At 51.2% G+C, this 19,821-nt stretch overlaps 3 protein-coding genes across 7 annotated transcripts in view; 1 reads left to right on the top strand and 2 right to left on the bottom strand.

Annotated features, from left to right (window-relative positions):
• Positions 1–268, bottom strand: part of KREMEN1 (kringle containing transmembrane protein 1) — a 73,393-nt gene extending 73,125 nt beyond the window's left edge. For both annotated transcript variants that reach the window (XM_038575548.1, XM_038575549.1), the window contains exon 1: positions 172–268. In XM_038575548.1, coding sequence (XP_038431476.1) covers positions 172–268 — 97 coding nt within the window. The remainder of the gene's footprint in view (positions 1–171) is intronic.
• A 7,644-nt stretch (positions 269–7,912) lies between these two features.
• On the top strand, positions 7,913–11,444 carry C26H22orf31 (chromosome 26 C22orf31 homolog). Of its 2 annotated transcripts, none has more exons than XM_038575552.1 (3): positions 7,913–8,120; positions 8,738–9,094; positions 10,072–11,444. In XM_038575552.1, the coding sequence occupies exons 1-3, from the start codon at positions 8,118–8,120 to the stop codon at positions 10,507–10,509; spliced, it is 798 nt and encodes a 265-aa protein (XP_038431480.1). In that variant the 5' UTR covers positions 7,913–8,117; the 3' UTR covers positions 10,510–11,444. The 2 variants fall into 2 exon arrangements, with proteins under 2 accessions (XP_038431480.1, XP_038431479.1); XM_038575551.1 differs by having other exon boundaries at positions 8,738–9,193.
• ZNRF3 (zinc and ring finger 3) overlaps positions 11,107–19,821 on the bottom strand; it is a 158,124-nt gene continuing 149,409 nt past the window's right edge. For all 3 annotated transcript variants that reach the window (XM_038575543.1, XM_038575544.1, XM_038575545.1), the window contains 3 exons: positions 19,050–19,152; positions 16,561–18,288; positions 11,107–14,691 (listed from right to left, as the gene is read on the bottom strand). In XM_038575543.1, coding sequence (XP_038431471.1) covers positions 14,651–14,691; positions 16,561–18,288; positions 19,050–19,152 — 1,872 coding nt within the window. In that variant the 3' untranslated portion in view covers positions 11,107–14,650. The remainder of the gene's footprint in view (positions 14,692–16,560; positions 18,289–19,049; positions 19,153–19,821) is intronic.

Here is a 19,821-nt window from a genome sequence, read left to right as displayed (position 1 = left end):
GCCGGGAGCTGGGGGAGCTCGGGGTGCTGAGGCGGGGACCGCCCCGGCCGGGGGCGTCGCTGAGGGGCCGGGGGAAGGAGTCGGGGAGGCAGGGGCTAGGGGGCCGGGCCTGCCCGCGTCGCCCCTCGGGCGAGCTCGGCGCAGGGCGGGCGCCGGGGCTCGCTCACTCACCGGGTCCGGGGCCGAGGCCGGGGCTGGGCGCGGGCCGGGCCGCCAGCGTGAGCGCCGCGGCGGAGAGCAGGGCGAGGCGGGCGGCGGGCGGCGCCATGGGCCGTCAGTGCGGGGCCCCGGGGCGCGGCCCGGGGGAGAGGGGGCAGCGTGGGGAGCCGGGGGCGGCCATGGGAGCGGGACGCGGGGCTCGGGCGTGGCCCCGCCCCGGCCGCCCGGCCGCCCCGCCCCGGCCCGCCCTCCCCAGCGCCGCCACCGCCCCGGCCGTGCGGGGCCCGCCCGGCTCCGCCGCGAGACCCGAGGGGCGGAGCCGAGGGCGCACGCCCTCCCCTCCCGGTGCGCGCGCCGCGCCTGCCGCTCACGCTCCAGGCCCCGCCCACAGCCCCGTCCGCACCTGTGCCCGCCCCCACGCAGCACGGTATTGGCCCGACTGAGGGGCGGGGCCAGCAGGTGAGGGCGGGGTCCGGGGCTCCGCCTCCGAGTCCCCACGCGGAGCTTTGGCGGGGCGGGAGCAGGCCGGGCGCCCAGTGACCTTTGCTCCACCCTCATTCAGGTCGTGACCCACACGCGAGCTCAACCGCAGGGGTAATAATCAGAACAGCAGTTTGCAAACCGCTTTTCCCTGCTTGGCTCATCGTAGTGGTTTTTAAAAAAGGGCGCTCTGGAGTCGGTCTGTCCAGGTTCACATTCCACTCGGTCACCTGTAAGACCTTGGGCCGGTTTAAGAAAAAAAAAAAAAAAAAAAAAGCTCTCTTATCTCCGCTTCTTCATCTGTTAAATGGGGGCGTTGATAGCATACTCCCAAAGGGTTCGTACTAAACGAAGCAGTACGTGGACACTTTCACACACGCACAGTAGGAGCTTAGTAAATGCTGAGTCCCTTCCACCATCCCAGTTCTTGCAGCCGCAAAGGAGGCAGCGTACTGAACCCTGGTTCCGGATCTCATCGCACATCCTTTGTCAAGTGGGGCAAGTTGCCTGCTCTGCTGAGCCTCAGTCGTCTGCAGAATGGGAATGTACAATAATAATAAGAATAGTTTAAATCTTCTCAAGACTTGATGAGATAGAAGGAAGTAAAGCGCCCACGGAGTCTGGAAGTGGACGGGGCAAGGATGCTTTCTTGCAGACTGGGACACTGAGGCTCGAGAGCGCCTGGCTGAAACTCTCGGACCCCGCGTGGCAGGCCCTCGCAGTGGCCCGCAAGGTCTCCCCCGGCTGCACTCTGGGTCTAGTCCCCGGCCTCCTCCCCCCCCCCCCGCACTCCCCCGGGCAGAGAGGAGTTTCCTTCTGCTCCCGCCTAAAGCGCCACGGTGACGCCCCTCGGGGCAGGTCCGGGCGGCGCGCCGGCCGCTTTCAAGTCCCCGGTCCCGGGCGTGCAAGCGCGGGCCTGTGCCTTGCGCGGCGGCGGGAGCTTCTGCCCTCGTGTGCAGACTCGCCGCGCCCGGAGCCGGGCTGGGGCCGTCCCCTCCCCCGCGGGCTCCGGGGCCCACCCTGGGTACGCGGCCCTTGCGCCCCGCGCCCACTCCAGAGGCTGCCCCCCCCCCAACAACCTGCTCCCCAGCTGTTTCCAGGGCCGGGCCCCAAAGGTGCGGGTACCTCCCACGAGGCCTCTCAATCTTGGTCCCTCTCCACCCACACGACCCAGAGCCGCGGCAAGAAGAATCTTGTTCGCTCGTTGTTTTCATTGTCTCTTTCCCGAGTTCAGGGATCCTCTGGGCTCCGTAGGGGTTCAAGGGGACACCCCTCACCCAGTGCCCTACTCCCCCTCATCCTCCGCATCTGACTGCAGTGTCTCCAGCTCACCCTCTCCTCTCCACCGCCTTGGACCATTTCCATCTCCAAAACCAGCCTCCCCAGCAGGACCTGAGAACTCTTCACCTGTAATGCGTCCTTGAAGGCGTAGGCAGGAGGAACACCCTGAAGGAGAAAGAAGGGAGAACGCGCAGGTGAAACCATCCGCCCAAAGCAGACACTCAACAAAGGTGAACCTTCCTGCATTCAACAAACATTCAGTGAGGGACACACCCAGAGCACCAACAAACAAACTGATCCCTTTCTCCTAGAAATAATGTGAATTTCAGAGAGCAAGAAGTTTTACAGAGACAAGAAAATGATCTTGACAGAGGATGCTCTGTGAACTGTTTTAAACAGACGGTGGGGAAACATTTAAGCAAAGCCCGGCTCAGCTCTCTACAGTTTACAAGGTTCCTTGGCATCTCATCCTGCTTTCTGAGGAGGAAATAGGAAAAATAGGAAGGCACAGACAAGAGGTTCAAAATAGGGTTTATGTGGCCAAGTCTGGGGATTTATGCCTCATGATAGGAGCTACAGCTTGTCCTGCGGGCTGCAGGGAAACCCTCCTGTTAAGTGGGTACCCGCCCCCTCCCTTCAGTTGGTTCTCCTGGCCTTGTGTACAGCCAGAATGGGCTATGCAATTTGCAGGGCCCCTGAGAAATGAAAATGTGGGGCCCCTTGTTCAAAAACGATTAAGAACTTCAAGATGGCAACAACAGAGCATTAAACCAAGTGTGGGGGGGCCCTTCTAAGTTTGAGGACACCACACAGGTTGCATACCCATGAAGCTGCCTTGTACAACAGGACTCAGCCATGGTGTGCAAGCCCCTGCCCCCACCAGCTGCTATGAGAAACATCCCTCTAGCCTTCCCTAGACCTCCCTCCCCTCTTTCCCAGCTTAAAGCCCAGCACAGGTGATGGAAACAGTGTACAGAGGCTACAAATATAGCCTAGCAGGTCTAGGTCAGTGCGCTTAACAGCTCAAGGTCGCTCGCTCAGTTGCGTGGTCCCGGCCCCTGGTGAGAAGCAGCCAAAGGTATTCATTTCAATGCTTCGCATGCCTCAGTCGCTTAGCGGATTTATTTCATGGAAAGAGTGAGGACATTGACTGTAGCCCCTGGGCCTCCAGGAAAATGTTGGTATCTGTCTGCTTTGCTCACTTGTGCTCTGCAGTCAAGCCCTTCGATTCCTCTGAGGGCAGCAGGGTTTGCCAAGAAGCCAGGAGAGCTCAGCTGGGGCAGTTGGGGTGATGCTGGTATCTTTGAAACTCCAGTAGAAATAATTTCTGTTCAAAAGGCACCACGTTGTGGAATGAGCACTGGATAAGGAGCCCGATTCTAATACCACCAATAGCAAACGTTTAGGGAGGACTTTGCTAAACTCTGGGCAGGGGTATGGTGTGTGCTGTCACACTTCACGCAAGGCTCCCAGTAGCCCCAGGAGAGAGGTACTCTCTCCACACGCCTCATGCAGACAGGTTGAATGGCTTACCCAGAGGTCAGACAGTGAGGGAACTGGGCTTTAAACCCAGGCACTGGGACTCCAGGACTGCATTTCTACATTGGGGGATTGCCTACTTGTCCTTCTGGGCTTCTGGCAACAAATACTTACTGAGTGGTCCAGGAGCACCTTTAGGGTGAGGCAAGTGAGGTATTTATCTCAGGCACATTTTTTTTTTTTAAACTCAGTGATCAAGATAAATAAATAAATATCGGGCAGCCCGGGTGGCTCAGCGGTTTGGCGCCGCCTTCAGCCCAGGGTGTGATACTGGAGACCCAGGATCGAGTCCCACGTCGGGCTCCCTGCATGGAGCCTGCTTCTCCCTCTGCCTGTGTCTCTGCCTCTCTCTGTGTGTGTGTCTCTCGTGAATGAATAAATAAAGTCTTTTTAAAAAATTAAAATTTATTTTTTAAAAAATTAAAATTTATTTTAAAATATCATTTAATAAATTGTAAAATATATTAAAATTATTTCATAAACATTATTTCAATGCAATCTCTTTAAAAATATAAGTAGGGGCAGCCCTGGTGGCCTAGCGGATTAGTGCTGCCTTCAGCCCAGGGTGTGATTCTGGAGTCCCAGAATCAAGTCCCACGTCGGGCTCCCGGCATGGAGCCTGCTTCTCCCTCTGCCTGTGTCTCTGCCTCTCTCTGTGTCTCTCATGAATAAATAAATAAAATCTTAAAAAAATAAAAATAAAAATATAAGTAAACGCCCCCCCAAATTCACACTGAGCAAAATATCAAAATTTTAAGTAAAAACAAGATCTTTAGCCTCTGGCTTGGCTCAACACTGTACTGTTACCAATCCGGTCTCAGATTTCTGAGTCAGAAAGCTAGTGATGAGAAACTCAAGAGAAGTAGTGGTTTTGCTTGTTCTGATGGGGATCAGGGAAATGAAAGAATTTGGTTTTGAATGTAATGAATTAGAGGTGTCTGTGGGGCATCCAGGTGGCCATGTCTGAGAACTAAGGCTGGTGGGAAGGGGTGGCAGGGTGGGCAGGGCACCCTCACTTCACATACTTGGCCCATGATAGGTGTGTGTGCAGCACATGTGGTTTAAATCACTGGTCCTCTGAGTTTGCATCATGGTTCAGGAATCTTCTCAAATTCTCTCATCCAAAGTTTTTCTCTTCTTTCTGAAACCTTCTACATCATGAACTTCAGATATGTTCCCACATGGGTGTGGAAGTTTACTGCTTGGGTGTTAAAATTAAAACATCTTCTGAGGAAATTAAAAACAACTAAATTCCACTAGAATTTGGGGGCAGGGCATGAAGGGGGAAGACAAGAATAATTATGAATTGGCTCAATTTCCTCTTTATTGACTGACCTTCCAAAAGGAGAATAGGAGCAAAGAGGAATCAAAGAGAAGAAAGGTAGAAGTCAAGGAAAAAAAGAAGAAAGATTATAGGAGCTAAAAATATGGTGAGGAGAGCTTGGCCATGCATCAAAGGAGGGCAGATGTGTTTCCAAATAGAAGTGGTGGTTTAGATATGTCAGGAAGTCCAGCTTCAAATGATTGGTGGAAAATAAAGTCTATTTAGCTTGAGCTCAGCAGAATAAAAAGGTTCATTAGAGAATCATACTGAGGAACAGGTCTTTCGACTACACGGAAGCCCTACTGCCTCAACCCCAGATTCTCTGGATCAAATGTTGGCACCAATGGTGGAAACTCTTGCCATAGTTTCAGGACCCTGGACCAAATAGAGTCTTTCCATCTTGACTTTGTAATTCTGGACAACCTTCAATGGAACAATCTCTGTTAAAGACTAGTCACTTTCCTTAGTATATCCTCAGGTACCCACTTTTCTTGCCATCTTAGGAAGCATGAGATATTCTGGCAACTCTTACAACCAGGGGGAAATGTAGCTCTTGTAAATATACCACTTCTGTGAGGTTAAGGAATCTGACAAATGTTAGTGACGGTGGATCATGGAAAAAGAAATGTTACGCTACCCAAGTCAGATCAGAATCATTCCCCATTTCAAGAGGCTCATTGCTTGGCCTCATGAAAGACCCGAGATGAAGTACATATCAAATGTTGAGTTATGTCACTCAGACGATGGGCAACAGGGGTTCAAGAAAGGGTCAGGGATCCCTGGGTGGCGCAGCGGTTTGGCGCCTGCCTTTGGCCCAGGGTGAGATCCTGGAGACCCGGGATCGAATCCCACATCGGGCTCCCGGTGCATGGAGCCTGCTTCTCCCTCTGCCTGTGTCTCTGCCTCTCTCTCTCTCTCTGTGACTATCATAAATAAATAAAAATTAAAAAAAAAAAGAAAAAAAAAAGAAAGGGTCAGATGAGGGATGCTTGGGTGGCTCAGTGGTTGAGTATCTGTCTTTGGCTCACGTCGTGATCCCAGGGTCCTGGGATCTCACATCTGGTTCTCCGCAGGGAGCCTGCTTCTCTATCTGCCTATGTCTCTGCCTCTCTGTCTGTGTCTCTCATGAATAAATACATAAAATCTTAAAAAGAAAAGAAAAGAAAGGGTCAGATGAGCAAATAGGTCATGAAAATAATATTAATAAGAACATTATTTATTGAGTACTTCCTATGTGCCAGGAGCCAAATGCCTCACACGCTTTTCCCATTTCATTCTCAGTGATCCTGGGGTAGGGACAGTTACTATCCCCATTTCACAGATGAGGAGTGTAAGGTTCAGGGATGTGAATTCACTTGCCCATGGAGAGGTGGATCTGGGATGTCAACTCGGGCAGGCCAGATCATGCAACCCAAGAAGGTCTCATATCAAGGATAGGCCTAGAACTGGGCCTGGGGATGGTATGTGGATGGACTGACCAGATGAGAGGCAAAGCATACCAGTGATAGCTCTGGGTGGTTAAGAGCAAGCATGGTGTAGAGTTTGGTTGAGACCAGCTTTTGTTGGTTATTAGCTTTGGGATCTGGGGCATGGTTCCAAGCAACTTGTGCCTCAGTTTCTTTATCTGTAAAGCAGGGCAGGTGACAGTGCCCAAACTCATAAGACTGTTGGTGGCATTTCATGAGATGATGCTTGGGAAGTGCCTAGAACAGTGCCTGGCCTATGTCAAGCATTCGCTAAATAACAAATTTTACTGATGTAGGAGAAATAGCACAGGCCATATTACTATTACCCTGGGTTAGTTCAAGGGAGCATGGGGGTTCCCCACTGGGGTAGAGTCAGTCAAGTGAGTTACACTGCAGGGAGAGGAGGCAGGTTTTGATTGAAGTGAGAGTGTGTATCAGTTGCCATCCACACGAACAGCTCTGTGCCCGAAGGGGGAGATTCAGCATCTTCCTCAGAGTCTGAGCAGTGTCACTTGGCCGTTGAGTAAAGGCCTAGGAAAGCAAATACAACAGATGAATATCTGGAAAGAGGTGGAAGGCCGGGAAGAAGAGAACCAGAAGAATTACTCCTAGAATTCCTGTCTTGCCCAGCATTTCCCTTCTGTCCCTGCCATGCAGAGCAAAGGCGGACAGGAGCCCAAGAGCCTGGTGCCACCTCTCCAGGATTCACCAGCTTTGGAAGGATGCTTGCCTGCCCAATCTCCAGACAGTTGCAAACCCTTCCCAAAGACAAACCTTTTTCCAACACTCTGCTCTAAAACTGACCCACGTCTCGGGAGGTGAGGCCAGGGCTCACCACTGAATGAGCCTCATTGTCCTCCCAAGCGTCTGTAGGTCCAGATGCCTTTGGCCTGGAGGTGCGGCCTGCGGTGCAGTCTGCCTGCAGGCTTTGATTCACTCCAGGGACAACACTCAGAAAAATCAAACAGGCAACACATACGATTCCAGGAGCTCCTGCCAGACTCATACTCTGTTTTTCCATCATTTCCCTCTCCTCCTCCTCAGGAGGGAGTCTCCTTTGGCATTTTGTGTATAAAAACTCAAAACCACCGACAGGATAAGCACCTGATAAGGAGCGAGGCATTGCCCAAGAGTTACCAGGAAGAGGCGTCTTTGTTCTTGTTTCAAGCCCTTGACACTGCTAACAGCTCTAATTACTGAATTTGCCATGGGATGTAAAATAAAACCGCATTCCAGAAACCATGTAGTCTCTCGGGGAGAGACATGTAGGGAGAGGTGCCCAGGGTTGCAGGAACGTGTTCTTTCATTTCTGGTCCCTAACCTTGGCAGCTATTCTGAGAATGTAACAGTACCTTCTTTATGTGCACGGAGAAGGCCACTTTTGCACATGTAAGGGTCTATCTCACTACCTGTATCCATAAATATGGGCTGCATATTTGACTACATTGTGTGCAAAGCATGCTCCTTAAGGACGTTAGGACTTTACTCATTCACCCAAGCCTTTCTTGGGGACATGGGCACTTCACAAGTTCCTGAGGCTGCAAGCACAACAAAATGGAACTTCTTCCAGCCTAATTTAACTATAAAATCTGATGATGTAACACCCACCCACACCCACATCACAAACCAAAGTGACATCACAAATACTAGAGATAATGGTTCAAAACTGTCTGCACGTGAGCCAAAAATCTAAACAAACTACAATTTGCTCATACATAACTGAGGCAGAGAAAGATAGGTGACTAGAAATATTAAAACAAACCAAAGCAAAACAACAACAAAAAAAGCAAAAGAGGAAAAGGGAAAAGAAAATATATATTTCTTCCCCCTACTAAGCTAGCTAAAATAAAATTTAAGGCAACTGAAATATGGTAAGGTGATTTTATTTTTTTATAGATGACATTTCTTAGAAGGCCAGGTCTCTTTAAGTGTGTGATTCTAATCTATCCAAATTGTTCCCTTGTTCTTGGCTGGTTCCAGGAATGGAAGTCAGCATCACTTACCTTGTGCTTTTGCCTTTAGGAAACCCAGGATTTCCAGCTGAGTGGCCCTTCTTGGCTCACGGTGGTCTGGTTAGAGAGTGTATTCAGGGTTTGGTAGAACTTTACGTGGCATCATTTCTGTCTTGCAGCAGCTCGAGGGGTGACTATAGCTCCTATAGGACTCTCTAGTGATCCTGTCTCCATTCCTTTTCTGTCCCCGCAGACAGGAATTGTCTTTGATTCCTTGTAAATGCTTCCCAAACCTCTGCTTCCAGCCCAAGCATTGCTGTGTTCTTTGGGAGCCTGAATATCATTGTGACCGTGTTTCCCTACTTGGTACAAAAGGCTCTGGGTGAGCGGGAGAGCAGATGGATAGATTTCTAAGAGCTGTGTGGAAGGGACGATGTGTAAAAAGGCGTTACTACTTTGCCTCCAAAGTGGGCCTTCTGGTCCCTGCTTGAGAACTGGTCTTGTTTTCATTCCCTTTTCTCTCCTTCTAATTCTAGCATCCAATCTATGTGAGACGAGAGCCCAGCATCCCCACATATGGGCTCCGTCGGTCCATCTTACTGAACACCAGGCTTCAGGACTGCTATGTGGACGCTCGGGCTCTCGCCAGCCCCTGGGTGGCCAGAGTGTGTGCAGAGCAGAACATCAGGTCCCCAGCACCAGGTACCACCTCTTCTTGGGAAGTCGTAAAGAATCCGTTCATTGCCAGTTCGGTCTCCCTGATTAAGCTGGTGCTCAGGCGACAGCTGAAAGATAAGTGTTGCCCAGGACCACGCAAGTTTGGAGAAGCAAAGCCCTCAAAGAGATTAAAGCCTAAGGACAATTCAGCAACGAAAGCCACGCAGCGGGGCAGGGTAAGAAACCCCATCACTTCCAAGGGCAAAGGGCCGGTGGGGCAGCGCCCTGGTTCACCCTCACCGAGGCTCAGGAAACCCGCAGGAGGCATCAGCAAGGTATGGGCGGCTGCCGGTGGAGAAGACCTGGGAGTGGGGACAGGGAAGCGTCAGCTAGGGACACTTACTGCTGAAGTGATTCATACAGACTGAAGGAAATCCTAAAGTTAAAGACAGGACTGTGGAGGTGGGGACAGGGATGCAGGGGAAGGTGACACAGGGGAGACAGCACAGGTCTGCGCTTGGGCTACTTATGCTCTGCCCAGTTCTACAGGACGCAGTGGCTTTCATAACCACAGGCTAAAGGAACTTAACGTGGAGGGAAAATAAGTGGGAAAAGCCAGGATATGGGCAGCGCCCTTAGGCACACCCCCCCCCCCCCCGCCCCAAACATGGGAGGCGAGCCACAGATCGAGCCGTGAACTTAGACGCGGGGAACCTGGCATCCAGAGGCCCATCGCTCCACGGGGCCAGCTGAACCGCTTTAACTGTAGTTGAGGACAACCGTGGGCTTAGCTTCTTCCTGCCTCCGTCTTTGTCATGTACAAAATGGGGGAATGACAGTCCTTCCCCCATGGGGTTTCATGAGGATTGAGCTAATGTAATGCAAAGGGTTTTTGAACAGAACCTGGCACAGAGTAAACGCGTAAGATCCCGCGTGGCATTCAGGAGGTGACACTGTGGCTTAGGAACCTTCTAACCCTGCTGGCTTGGGCAAACCCGTTCCAATTTCCTTGCCTTTAGATCTACCTCCTGCTGACCTTACAGGGTTATGGGGAAAGCACGCAGTGGCGTCCATGAGGAATTCCGTAAACCAGAACCCACTAGACAAATGTTGGTGGAGGCTGTAACCAAGTCTGGGACACAAATCCCAGATAATTATTCTGAGCTCCCTTCTCAAGTTTTAGCTTTGACTTCTCTGCTTTCTTCCTGGCCAGAGTAAAGAAAGTTCAAAGGAGAAAAAAGTAACTGTCCGCCAAGATCTTGAGAGCAGATATGCTGAACATGTGGCTGCCACCCAAGCACTACCCGGGGACACCGGGACAGCGGCCTGGAAGGGCCAAGCGTTGCTTCCTGAAACCAGAAAGAGACAGCAGTTGTCAGAGGACAAGCTAACCATCCACGGCCTCCCCATGGAGAGTTACAGGGCTCTGTACCACTCTGTGGTTGAGCCGATGCTGTGGAATCCTTCAGGGACCCCCAAAAGGTATAGCTTGGAGCTGGGCAAGGCCATCAAACAGAAGCTCTGGGAGGCTCTGCACAGTCAGGCTGCCACGCCCGAGGGTGCTCAGGACCCACTGCCTGGCAGGACGCAGCTGGAGGTCCACAAGGAGCCTGTGCCCAAGAAATGGCCCAAGTTAAAGAGTGAGAAATAGGAACAGGAGCTCACCAGCTTAGGATATTCTCTCCTAGATGTCTGAAAAATAAACACCACTTTGCACCTTCCACATAATCTCGGAGTGCTTTACAAATTAGTAACTCCCTCCCTGGGAAATAAGACCAATGGATATGAGATTCATTTCATACTGATGGCTGTTTTCTACTCTCTCATGATGAGGTCATTTTGAGGGCTAAATGCTTAGGGTCTTTTCCCTACAAGCTCCCTTTCCTTAATAGGGGTTTGAGGGTCTCTCAGTCGTTCAGGTAGGAAAAGGCCAGGCAGAGGAAGTCAACAGTTTAAATCCAACCCATGTTCCTTATTTTGAAAAGTGGACCATCACTGCCCTCACTCACTCCACATAGGGCTGAGCAGAAAAACCATGACCACCTCAAGGACATAATCTCACAGACTCTCCATCAGATGCTCCCTCATGACACCACCCCAGGCCCCAACAACACAAACTCTATGTAAATGGGAGAGGAAATCCTACAGATGTTTACATGAACAAGGAGGAAGTCAAAGGCATTGCTTCACGCAAACTTCTCCCTGGTGGGATCTATAGATCTTTACCACACAGAGCAATGACAACATGTAACGCATACTTGATAAAATTGTATTTTTTTTTTTTTTACAGTCATTTGTACAATTTGTTACAAAACCATAGAAGACTACAACTTGTTTGAAATCATTTTTGGTCGGCAAATATGTAAAATCTGTGTGCAATTATCATGTATTTACAGGGCCTCGTGTTAGTCATTTTCAATGATTATTCCAACAATGTCACGCTCTCAACATAAGACATGGCTTAAGATAAATATATTAGTAAATAAATATTCTGAGAACATATTTCCATAAATGAAATGTGCTGCTATACATATACAGAATATACATAAGTTGTTTTCTAGCCTTTAAAACATTAAAAAAAATGGTAATGTTGGAGAAGGAGCCCTTAGACCATTTTATTACAAAATCTTTACAGCAAAGTCTTTACAAAATATCTTTTAAGTGCTATGGGAGAAATAAAAAACAAAACAAAACAAAACATTTTAAAATAGTGTCGTTAGACCAACACAATAGAGTCTATATAAAGAATAGAAAAAGGCAGGTCTGTTTAAAAAATAATACTCAGATTAGTAATTATTTTTTAGACCTCATTTTAAAAGCATTAGTCCTGCATGAGCTTTGAGTAGAAACTAGCAGCACATAAGGGAGGGTCTGAGTGGTGGGACAGCAGATTGGGCTTTATAAAATGGCTTGGGTTCAAGAGAGGTGGGAGAGATTGAGAGAGTCAGAGCCAGCATAGAGAGGTACCTTGTTGATCAGAATTCCCAAACCCCCATATTTTTAACTGGTTCCAGTACTCTGCAGTTTACATGGCTGTCCTATACCCAGGGCTTGGCCATGGGGACCAGGCCTAACAGTCACAATCTGGCTTGGGGGTGGGCAGTGATGGTGCAGATTCTCAATGGAAAATGTGATGCTCCCAGTTTCCAAGGCTATATGACCCCAACACACCACTGAGAGGCCACTGACAAAGGTCATGATTACTGGAGTCTTAAAATCTTCAAAGAAGACATTTCTTTTGATTTAAATGGTGAGGCAATAATAGAGTTGTTCCTATATTCTGGTGACCTCCCTGTCTGGTGAATTTAAGACAATGGCTGATATTCAAAATTTTAACATTTTCACTTTTCTGCTTCTACTGCCCTGTAAAGTACAAAAATTAAATGTTGTTTCTTTTTGCCATCTGTAATTATTGCTCTTTCAAATGAAAATTGGACACATTTATTTTAATAAGCCCCGTGGAAGCCACATTATCTACTCATCTATTTATTGCTTAAGGCTATTGAGGAGTAGTTTCCCAGACTGGGCTAAAGAAAGCCACTTTGAGGGTATGGTTTCAGACAAAGGAGATAATGTGCACTCAAAGGCATTAAAAACAAAACGACAAAAAACAAAAATCTCAACAATGAGAAGCTGCTTTTTGCAGTTCATGTTAGAAGCCATACCCCCCACCCCCTTCCCTAAAACCACGTAATGCAAGCTGTTGTCCTCAGCAGCTGCTACTCCTGGCCTGAGAAATAAAGGCAGCCCGGATCACATGTCAACAGCTTAGGCGCTTCTCACACCCTCGCCAACAGGTGTGCTGGGCATAGGCCGGGGTGGGGGCGGGGGGCAGCAGCCCCCAAAGGACTATACCTCAGAGGCTGGAGGACAAATCTCACTGCATTGAGTTCCTAAATGGCAAATGGCTTGATCATTTGATGCTAGAATTTCTTTCTGTCAAAGCCTGGCTAGAAGGCTAAATGTCCTCATCACGGGCTGGGTTTAAAAAAAAAAAAAAAAAAAAAAAGCAAAAAGAATTGGGATACAGTGAGATTCTCAGTCAAAAACATTCTCATCTGGACCCTGGACTGACTTCCCCTGAACTTACTGGAGAGGGGGTATCACCATTGTTGAAGGGCAAGCCTGGGCAGTCTCTGTTTCCCCACTACAGGGGGGCTAGGCCATGAGGTTCCTATTCCGCAAATGAGCATTTCAGATGACAATAAATGGATAAAATGAAAGTGACCAGAGGAGTTAGTGAACACAAGGGGCTAATGTGATTAGTTTCTTCTTAAAAAAACAAACAAACAAAAAAAACCAAAAACAAAAAAACAAAAACAACAACAACAACAAAAAAAACCCTTTAAGAACAAGAAGTACATTGGACAAAAAGGATGACAATCCCTGATCTGAAATAGCTTTAAATAGATTCTCCCTTTTACAATGGAAACATCTTTTAAAAAAAAATGGTTTGGGTTTTAAAACTCTCCCTCCCTCTTAAAAACAAGAATAGCAAAAGGCTGGAAAAATATACAAAATCCTACCCTTTGGGTCTAAACTATCTGATAGTCTCTTTCTCTGTCTCACGGAGAATCAATACATAATAGTGCATTAGGTAGAAGGGATAGTAGACATTTGCAGGCGAGATGAGCAAGTTCAGCCATGAGGCAGCGGGCTGAATAACCCTGAAGCGGGGCTTCCACAGGGGATGGGATGGGAAATGCATCACTCCAACGGAGGGAGCTCGGTGCTGACCCCGTGGGGCCCCCCAGGAAGGCAGCCTCAGGACACTGGCTGTGCCCACACAGATGCCTGTGTGCAGGCACTCTCTAGCGCCCCCTGTCCCTTCTCTGGGTTAGTGAGACCACTTTCAGCCCCCCACCCCGCCCAGACACTAAGGCTGCAAAACGACATTCCTCCTGGGTGTTCATCCCCACACACCCCTTCCAACCATTTCTGCAGCCAGTGGCAGGAAGTCCAAGTTCAGGACTGTGAACTCTGTCCTTTCACCTAAGACGATGACCCGAAGGGACAGACGCTGGGCTGCATCATCCCTGTCACTCCGGGGCTTGTGTGGCAATGGCTTGTCCCAGCTCCTCAGAGCTGCAGACCTTCCGCCCTATTCCTAGCTGTTTCCGTCAGCTGCCTACAGGTGTGAGCTGGAGAGGCATGGCTTCTGAGAAGACCCGAAACTTTGTACGTTGGGATTTACCACAAGAAAGAAAGAGGCAGCATTGCATTGTTCCTCAGAGTTTGTACCCATATCAACTAGCTTTACTTCAAGTTTCTGGTTCATTTTCTAAGGCAGGTGTAGCCCTGAGCTTTTCAAAGGCCTGAGCTCCCTCCTGGGAGACAACAGTATCTACACGATGTGGTTCAATTAATGCAGCAGTGATTTCTTTTTTTTTTTTTTTCTTTTTCAGCAAAAGTTGGCGGTTAGGGTTCTTTAAAATATATATTTAAATAACTTTTTACATTTACATATAATATCTTAAAAAACAAAGCAGAGAACTCAATCCCACACACCTCAGAACCCCAAGCACACACACTTTACAAAACAGAATATACCATGTTATCAAAAGAGGCAAAGGACTCAGAGAAATTTTGTCTGTTGGTTTGTTAATGGGGGTGGGGTGGGGGCAGTTTGCCACAGGTGGCTCACATTTTGGGTTGAGAAGGAGGGCTCTCTTTATTACCACTTTTGTGTGTTTGTCAATGCTAAAAAAAAATTTTTTTTTTTTTTTCTGAAGGAAGTCAGAGCTTGGAGTCTCCATATAGTCCCCATTTCCACGTATGAGTTCCTTCTGAGCTCAGGCTCCCGTGCCACTGTCTGCTGGGCGAGATCTCTGTCCTAGAGAGAGAGAAAAATAATCAGAACTGGCCCTGGAGGCCCTGGGCACAATGCATGGGGACCAGGCAAGGGACCTGGGTGCCCATCCCCAGCATTACAGGCTCTCAGGAATTGACAGCTCACAATGCCACATGGACCATGTATGCTTTGAAAACAGAGCTCCTTTGCTGAGAGCTCCTCATGCTGTGCTGGGGGCACAGGTGCCTGCTAGACAGACAGGTGCCTGCTAGACAGACAGCTTCCTTCATCTGGAGGTGCAGAGACTTCTGGAAGCCCTTAGGTAGCATGAAAACACATACAACAGATGCGCATCTGGCACTGGTACAGGCCCTGGGAAGAAGAGAGGAGACCCCTTCCCAGAGCCCACAGACCCTCCCTCAGGTTGTGATAGCCCGGGAAATAAATAGAGGGTGTGACAGTGACCTTGGACAAGGCTGGAGGGTGTGATTTTAGCTCAGATCTGGAGAAGCAGCAGAGAAGTCTGGAAGTTGCAGTGAACTTGGATTGTTGGGGTAACAGGACAGAGGTCACAGGAAGCTCAAGTAGCAAGGAAGTGAGTGAAGCCGGAGGTAGTCCAAGGCAAGGGATAGGCAGGGGGCAGATCATACAGAAAGGGGTGAAGTTTACATTTTTAAAATTTAGAGGTAGTGGCAAGTCACTGAAGGGTTTTCTGGTGTAAAGACATGTATTTCTAAAAAGACCACTGGGGAAAAAATAAATAAATAAAAATAAAAATAAAAAGACCACTGGGGCTCCCATACAGAATGGAAAGCTCAGAGCAGTGAGAGATCCATCAGGCCCCTGCCTTGGCCTTGGAGAAAGGAAACAGGTCTGGTCAGGGAGACGGCAGGTGGAAATGCGGGAGAGAGAAATTAGGGTGATACTTTGGAAGTGGAACGTGTAGTGGTGCTACTCAAAGATGCTGGACTGCTTGTTACTGACACAAAATGTTTGGAAACTTTATAGCAATTTGATGAGGTCTGCTGAATCGAATGACAATTCTGGACTTGGATTTTGCATGTTGTTTGCTAAGTTTCATTTTTCTGGGGATTTGATTTTCCGGACAAGGGTGAAAAATAAGCCCATGTGGTCCTCACAGGCAGGTTGAGAAGTCCAGGACGCTGGAATATGGAGGGTGGAGTGGGCTCAGGGATAGTGCCGGGTTTGGGCCTGAGCATCTGGGTGGGGAGCCTGGAGGAAGGGGGCGGCACGCAAAGGGAAGAATTTGAGAGTACTGCAGTGGACCTGACAGGGTGGGATGCTTGTGAGACTCAGAGAAACAGAAGGCCTAATGGGGGTCAAGGGTGCCTGGGTGGCTCAGTCGGTTAAGCATCTGCCTTTCACTCAGGTTATGATCCCAAAGTCCTGGGGTCAAGCCCCATGTCGGGTTCCCTGCTCAGTGGGGAGCCTGCTTCTCCCTCTCCCTTTCTCCACTGATTGTGCTCTCTCTCTCCCAAATAAATAAACACAATCTGTAAAAAAAAAAAAAAAAAAAAAAAAAGAAAGAAAGCTTAATGGGTTTGGAACACAGGGCGGGGATTAAAACTTCAGAGGTCATTAGGTGCAGATGGCATTTAAAGTGGAGGGCACAGGGCAGCTGTGGTGGCTCAGCGGTTTAGCGCCGCCTTCAGTCCAGGGCCTGATCCTGGAGACCCGGGATCCAGTCCCACGTCAGGTTCCCTGCATGGAGCCTGCTTCTCCCTCTGCCTGTGTCTCTGCCTCTCTCTCTCTCTCTGTCTATCATGAATAAACAAATAAAATCTTCAGAAAAAATAAATAAAGTGGAGGGCACAAAGGAAGTCACTTAGAAAACAACTCGGAGAAAGAGGAGAACCCTGACTCTGGCCCACCGTCCTCTCCTGCTCTCACCTGCAGCCTCAGTGGCTGTGATGCTGGACTCCTGAGTGTCCTGGGGGGCACCAGGAAAGCCAGCCCTGGTGGCCTCTGCACCTTCCAGAGGGCAGCTGGGCGAGAGCAGCACCCCAGCCTGGCAGCACAGAACTGGTTCTTCTTCCCGGGCCACTCCTAGGCCTCTGTGGGGTCGCAGGGCATCCGGGCCCGGCGTCCCACCCCAGGGGCCGAGGCCACAAGTCCCTTGGCAGTCCGAGGGCAGGCCTAAGTCACCGTCCACATCCTCTGGAATGATGGGGATGCGCTGGCTCAGGTCCCGGGCCCCCGGGTGGCAGCCGGGCGGGGGCTCCTGGGCAAGCGCGTACTGCACGCTCACCGAGCAGTCCTCGTTGTAGCAGCCGCTGCCCCCTCCGCTGCCATGGGCCACCTGCTTTTCTTCATAGAAGCAGCAGGGCAGGCCCTCATATTTCACCCCATCTGTCCTGGGCAAATGGTCTGGGTGAAGGCCGTACAGGCCCTGGGGGCTTCCTGGCTGAGCTTCCCCACCCGGGGCGCCCAGGAACAGTGTGCTGCCCCCGGCCACTCCGACGCTGGGCTCCAGTGTGGAGGGCTGGGGCTCGCAGCAGCAGGCACACGACAGCCCCTCGCGGGCCCCCTTCCAGGTCCTCCTGAGGTCCGGGGCAGCCCCAGGAGAAGCCTCGAGCCCCACTTCTGAGGTAGAGCTAGTGGGCCCCCTGTGCTCCAGGGAGGAGCTGCTGCTATAGTTCATCTCCAGGCTGCAGGTGGACAGCTGGTCCCCCGAGGGCGAGGCGGGGCCAGGCCAAGGCTCTCCCCGCCCTGCACCTTGACCGTGGGCCGCTGGGAGTTCGTCAGGTGGCGGGGAGCCCTCGAGGCACACGACAGGCCCCCGGCCTGAGCTGCCCGAGCCCCCCACGTCGCTGGTGCGACCGGGGCTCCGGCTGCGGTAGATGAAGGGGTCATAGTCACTGCTGAGGGAGCTGCGGAAGGTGGAGCAGCTCCCGTACACGCCCTGGTTGCTGACCTCGGTACAATCCACTACGGAGTCGCTGGAGGAGCAGTGGCATTGGCCCGAGCTGCTGCTGCTGCTGCTGTCGCTGCCAGGGCAGTCGGCCAGGTAGCCGCTGCACACTGAGCGGTGGCCGTGGTAGCAGCCGAAGCTGGACGTGCTGCCACTCTCGAGGTGGGAGGGTGGTGCCATGTGCACCACGGTGGGGAAGAGCAGGCTGCCGCCGCCACTCGGGGGGAAGGCACGGGATGGGCCCCGGGGGGTAAGGCCGGCGGGGGCCTGGCCCTCCTGCTCAGGGTAGCTGAGGCCCTGGAAGTAGTAGTGTTGGTACATGGTCTCGTACTGGGAGAAGCAAGCTGCCTTGGAGAAGCTGCGGCCGCTGAACTTGGGCCTGCGGAAGGGGTGAGCTGGCGAGTAGGCCCGGTGCTCCAGGCCGCAGCGGTGCGGGGCCAGGCTGTGGTCCAGGTGGAGGGGCGGGTAGCCGCGGATGTAGGTGGGGGTCTGTGGGGAATAGAGACTCTGCTCCCCGTGCCGGTCCACGGTCAGCAGGGTGACAGGGTTCCCGTGAGAGTCCATGCTTGTCCTGGTCGGGTAGGCGGGGATGGCGTTGGTCCTGTGCACGCGGCCGGGGTAGTGCACCGGCAGGATCACCCTCTGCTGCCGGCTGCGCGCGAGGTTGCTGGTCTCCACGCACACGGCGCTTGGGTTTCCCTTTTGCTCTGGGGAGAAGGGGGTAGGGGAGTCTAAGTCAGTGGGGCTGAGGACACGAGTGCCAGGGGCTGGAGGGATAAATGGGGGCAGACAGTGAAGCAGCAGGCTTGGTCACGTGCCCATGTGCCCAGTCTCAGGACTCGGGCCCCTTCTAAGCTGTCACCAAACCTGGCCACGCTGGCATAGGCTGACCCACTTCTCTGTCTGAAGGGCAGCCACACCTGTAAGGGCCCATTGCACACCTCCCTTCAGCCTGGCCTGACAAAGACATTAAGGGAGTTTGCACACAGCAACAAAGATACCAAGACGAAAGGCACGTTCCCTCTAGAAAACCAGCTATCTGGAGTATGTCCTGCATTCCGGCCCCCTCATCCAACACCACAGGTGATGCAGGAGTGCCACCACAACCCTGCCACCTCACATTCATCTCTTGTGGCATGGGAACAACCCCATGGTATTGGGCATGGGGGCATCATCACTGTCCTTCCCGCTAAGGAGATTACGGGCCTAAGGCCTGGAGAGGCCAGATGCCTTGCTCAAGGTCAGGAAGCTGGTTCACGTGAAAGCCAAAATGTGAACTTAGGGCGATGCTTCAGGCCAGACTCTCTTAAGGGTTTGGAGACTGAGTAAACTCCAAAACCAAGCCTCCCCCCCCCCCAGGTCTGGAGGGCAATTCTCGCTCACCGGTCTGCAGCATGTGTCACACTCTTGCTAGGCATTCAGTAGGGACAGTGACTCTTCAGCAACAATGGAGGCAGATGACAATTACCTATGATGTTGTGTCGACAGTGGGGGCAGGTGTGGTGCTGCAGCAGCCATGGGTCCACGCACTTCCTGTGAAAGCGGTGAGTACAGGGGATAACCCGCAGCTCCTAGGAAGGGAGAGAGGACACGTGGCCTGAAGGCAGGACCCACGCGGAGAGCAGTCCTGCCTCCAGCCCCATATGTTCTTCTTCCTGAGGAGTACAGCATGGATCAAGAAGCCTTGTTCCTCATTGCAGTGCCAGAGGCTTCCTTCTCACTCACCTCCCCGCCTCTAGCAACAGGTGGACACCACTCCCTGGAGTCAGTACCCATGCCTGGCTTCTAGGGAAAAGCCACAACCATAGTCCTCAGCATTCAGGAAGGAAGCAGGCTCCTTTCTGGTTGCCAGAGGAAGGCATTCACATTCATTCCACACATCAGGGAAAACTAAAGCCAAGAGTTTCTGCAGCCCCAGGCATGTGGAGAGAAGACTAGGTATCCTCAGAGACCTTATGCATCTCTGGGGTGGTGGTTCCCTCCAGGCACTCTAACTGGGGATGAGTAGAAAGGATGCCCAGGATTTGTAATTGATAGGTGTGGCAGCAAAGGGGCAAAGCTCTCCTGTCTTCTCCTTCACTGGACCCTGAATACTCACCTGAGGGAACATGGTTTATGACAAAGCAGTCTATGTAGAGAGGAGGAGATGGGGCTTTCTAGAGTACAAGCACCTCTGGAGTTCCCAAGCCAAAGGACCCCTGCTCCACAGTTTGCTAATGTTACTTTGCTTTTTCATTCTC

This window comes from Canis lupus, chromosome 26, assembly GCF_011100685.1.
Source record: "Canis lupus familiaris isolate Mischka breed German Shepherd chromosome 26, alternate assembly UU_Cfam_GSD_1.0, whole genome shotgun sequence".
NCBI lineage: Eukaryota > Metazoa > Chordata > Mammalia > Carnivora > Canidae > Canis > Canis lupus.
This window is presented reverse-complemented; position numbering and strand designations above follow the sequence as displayed.

Excerpts from the sequence above, each read along its gene's own strand:
- C26H22orf31 (XM_038575551.1), top strand. Across the intron at positions 9,194-10,071 it reads CCGCAGGAGGCATCAGCAAG|AGTAAAGAAAGTTCAAAGGA; the intron begins GTATGGGCGGCT and ends CTTCCTGGCCAG.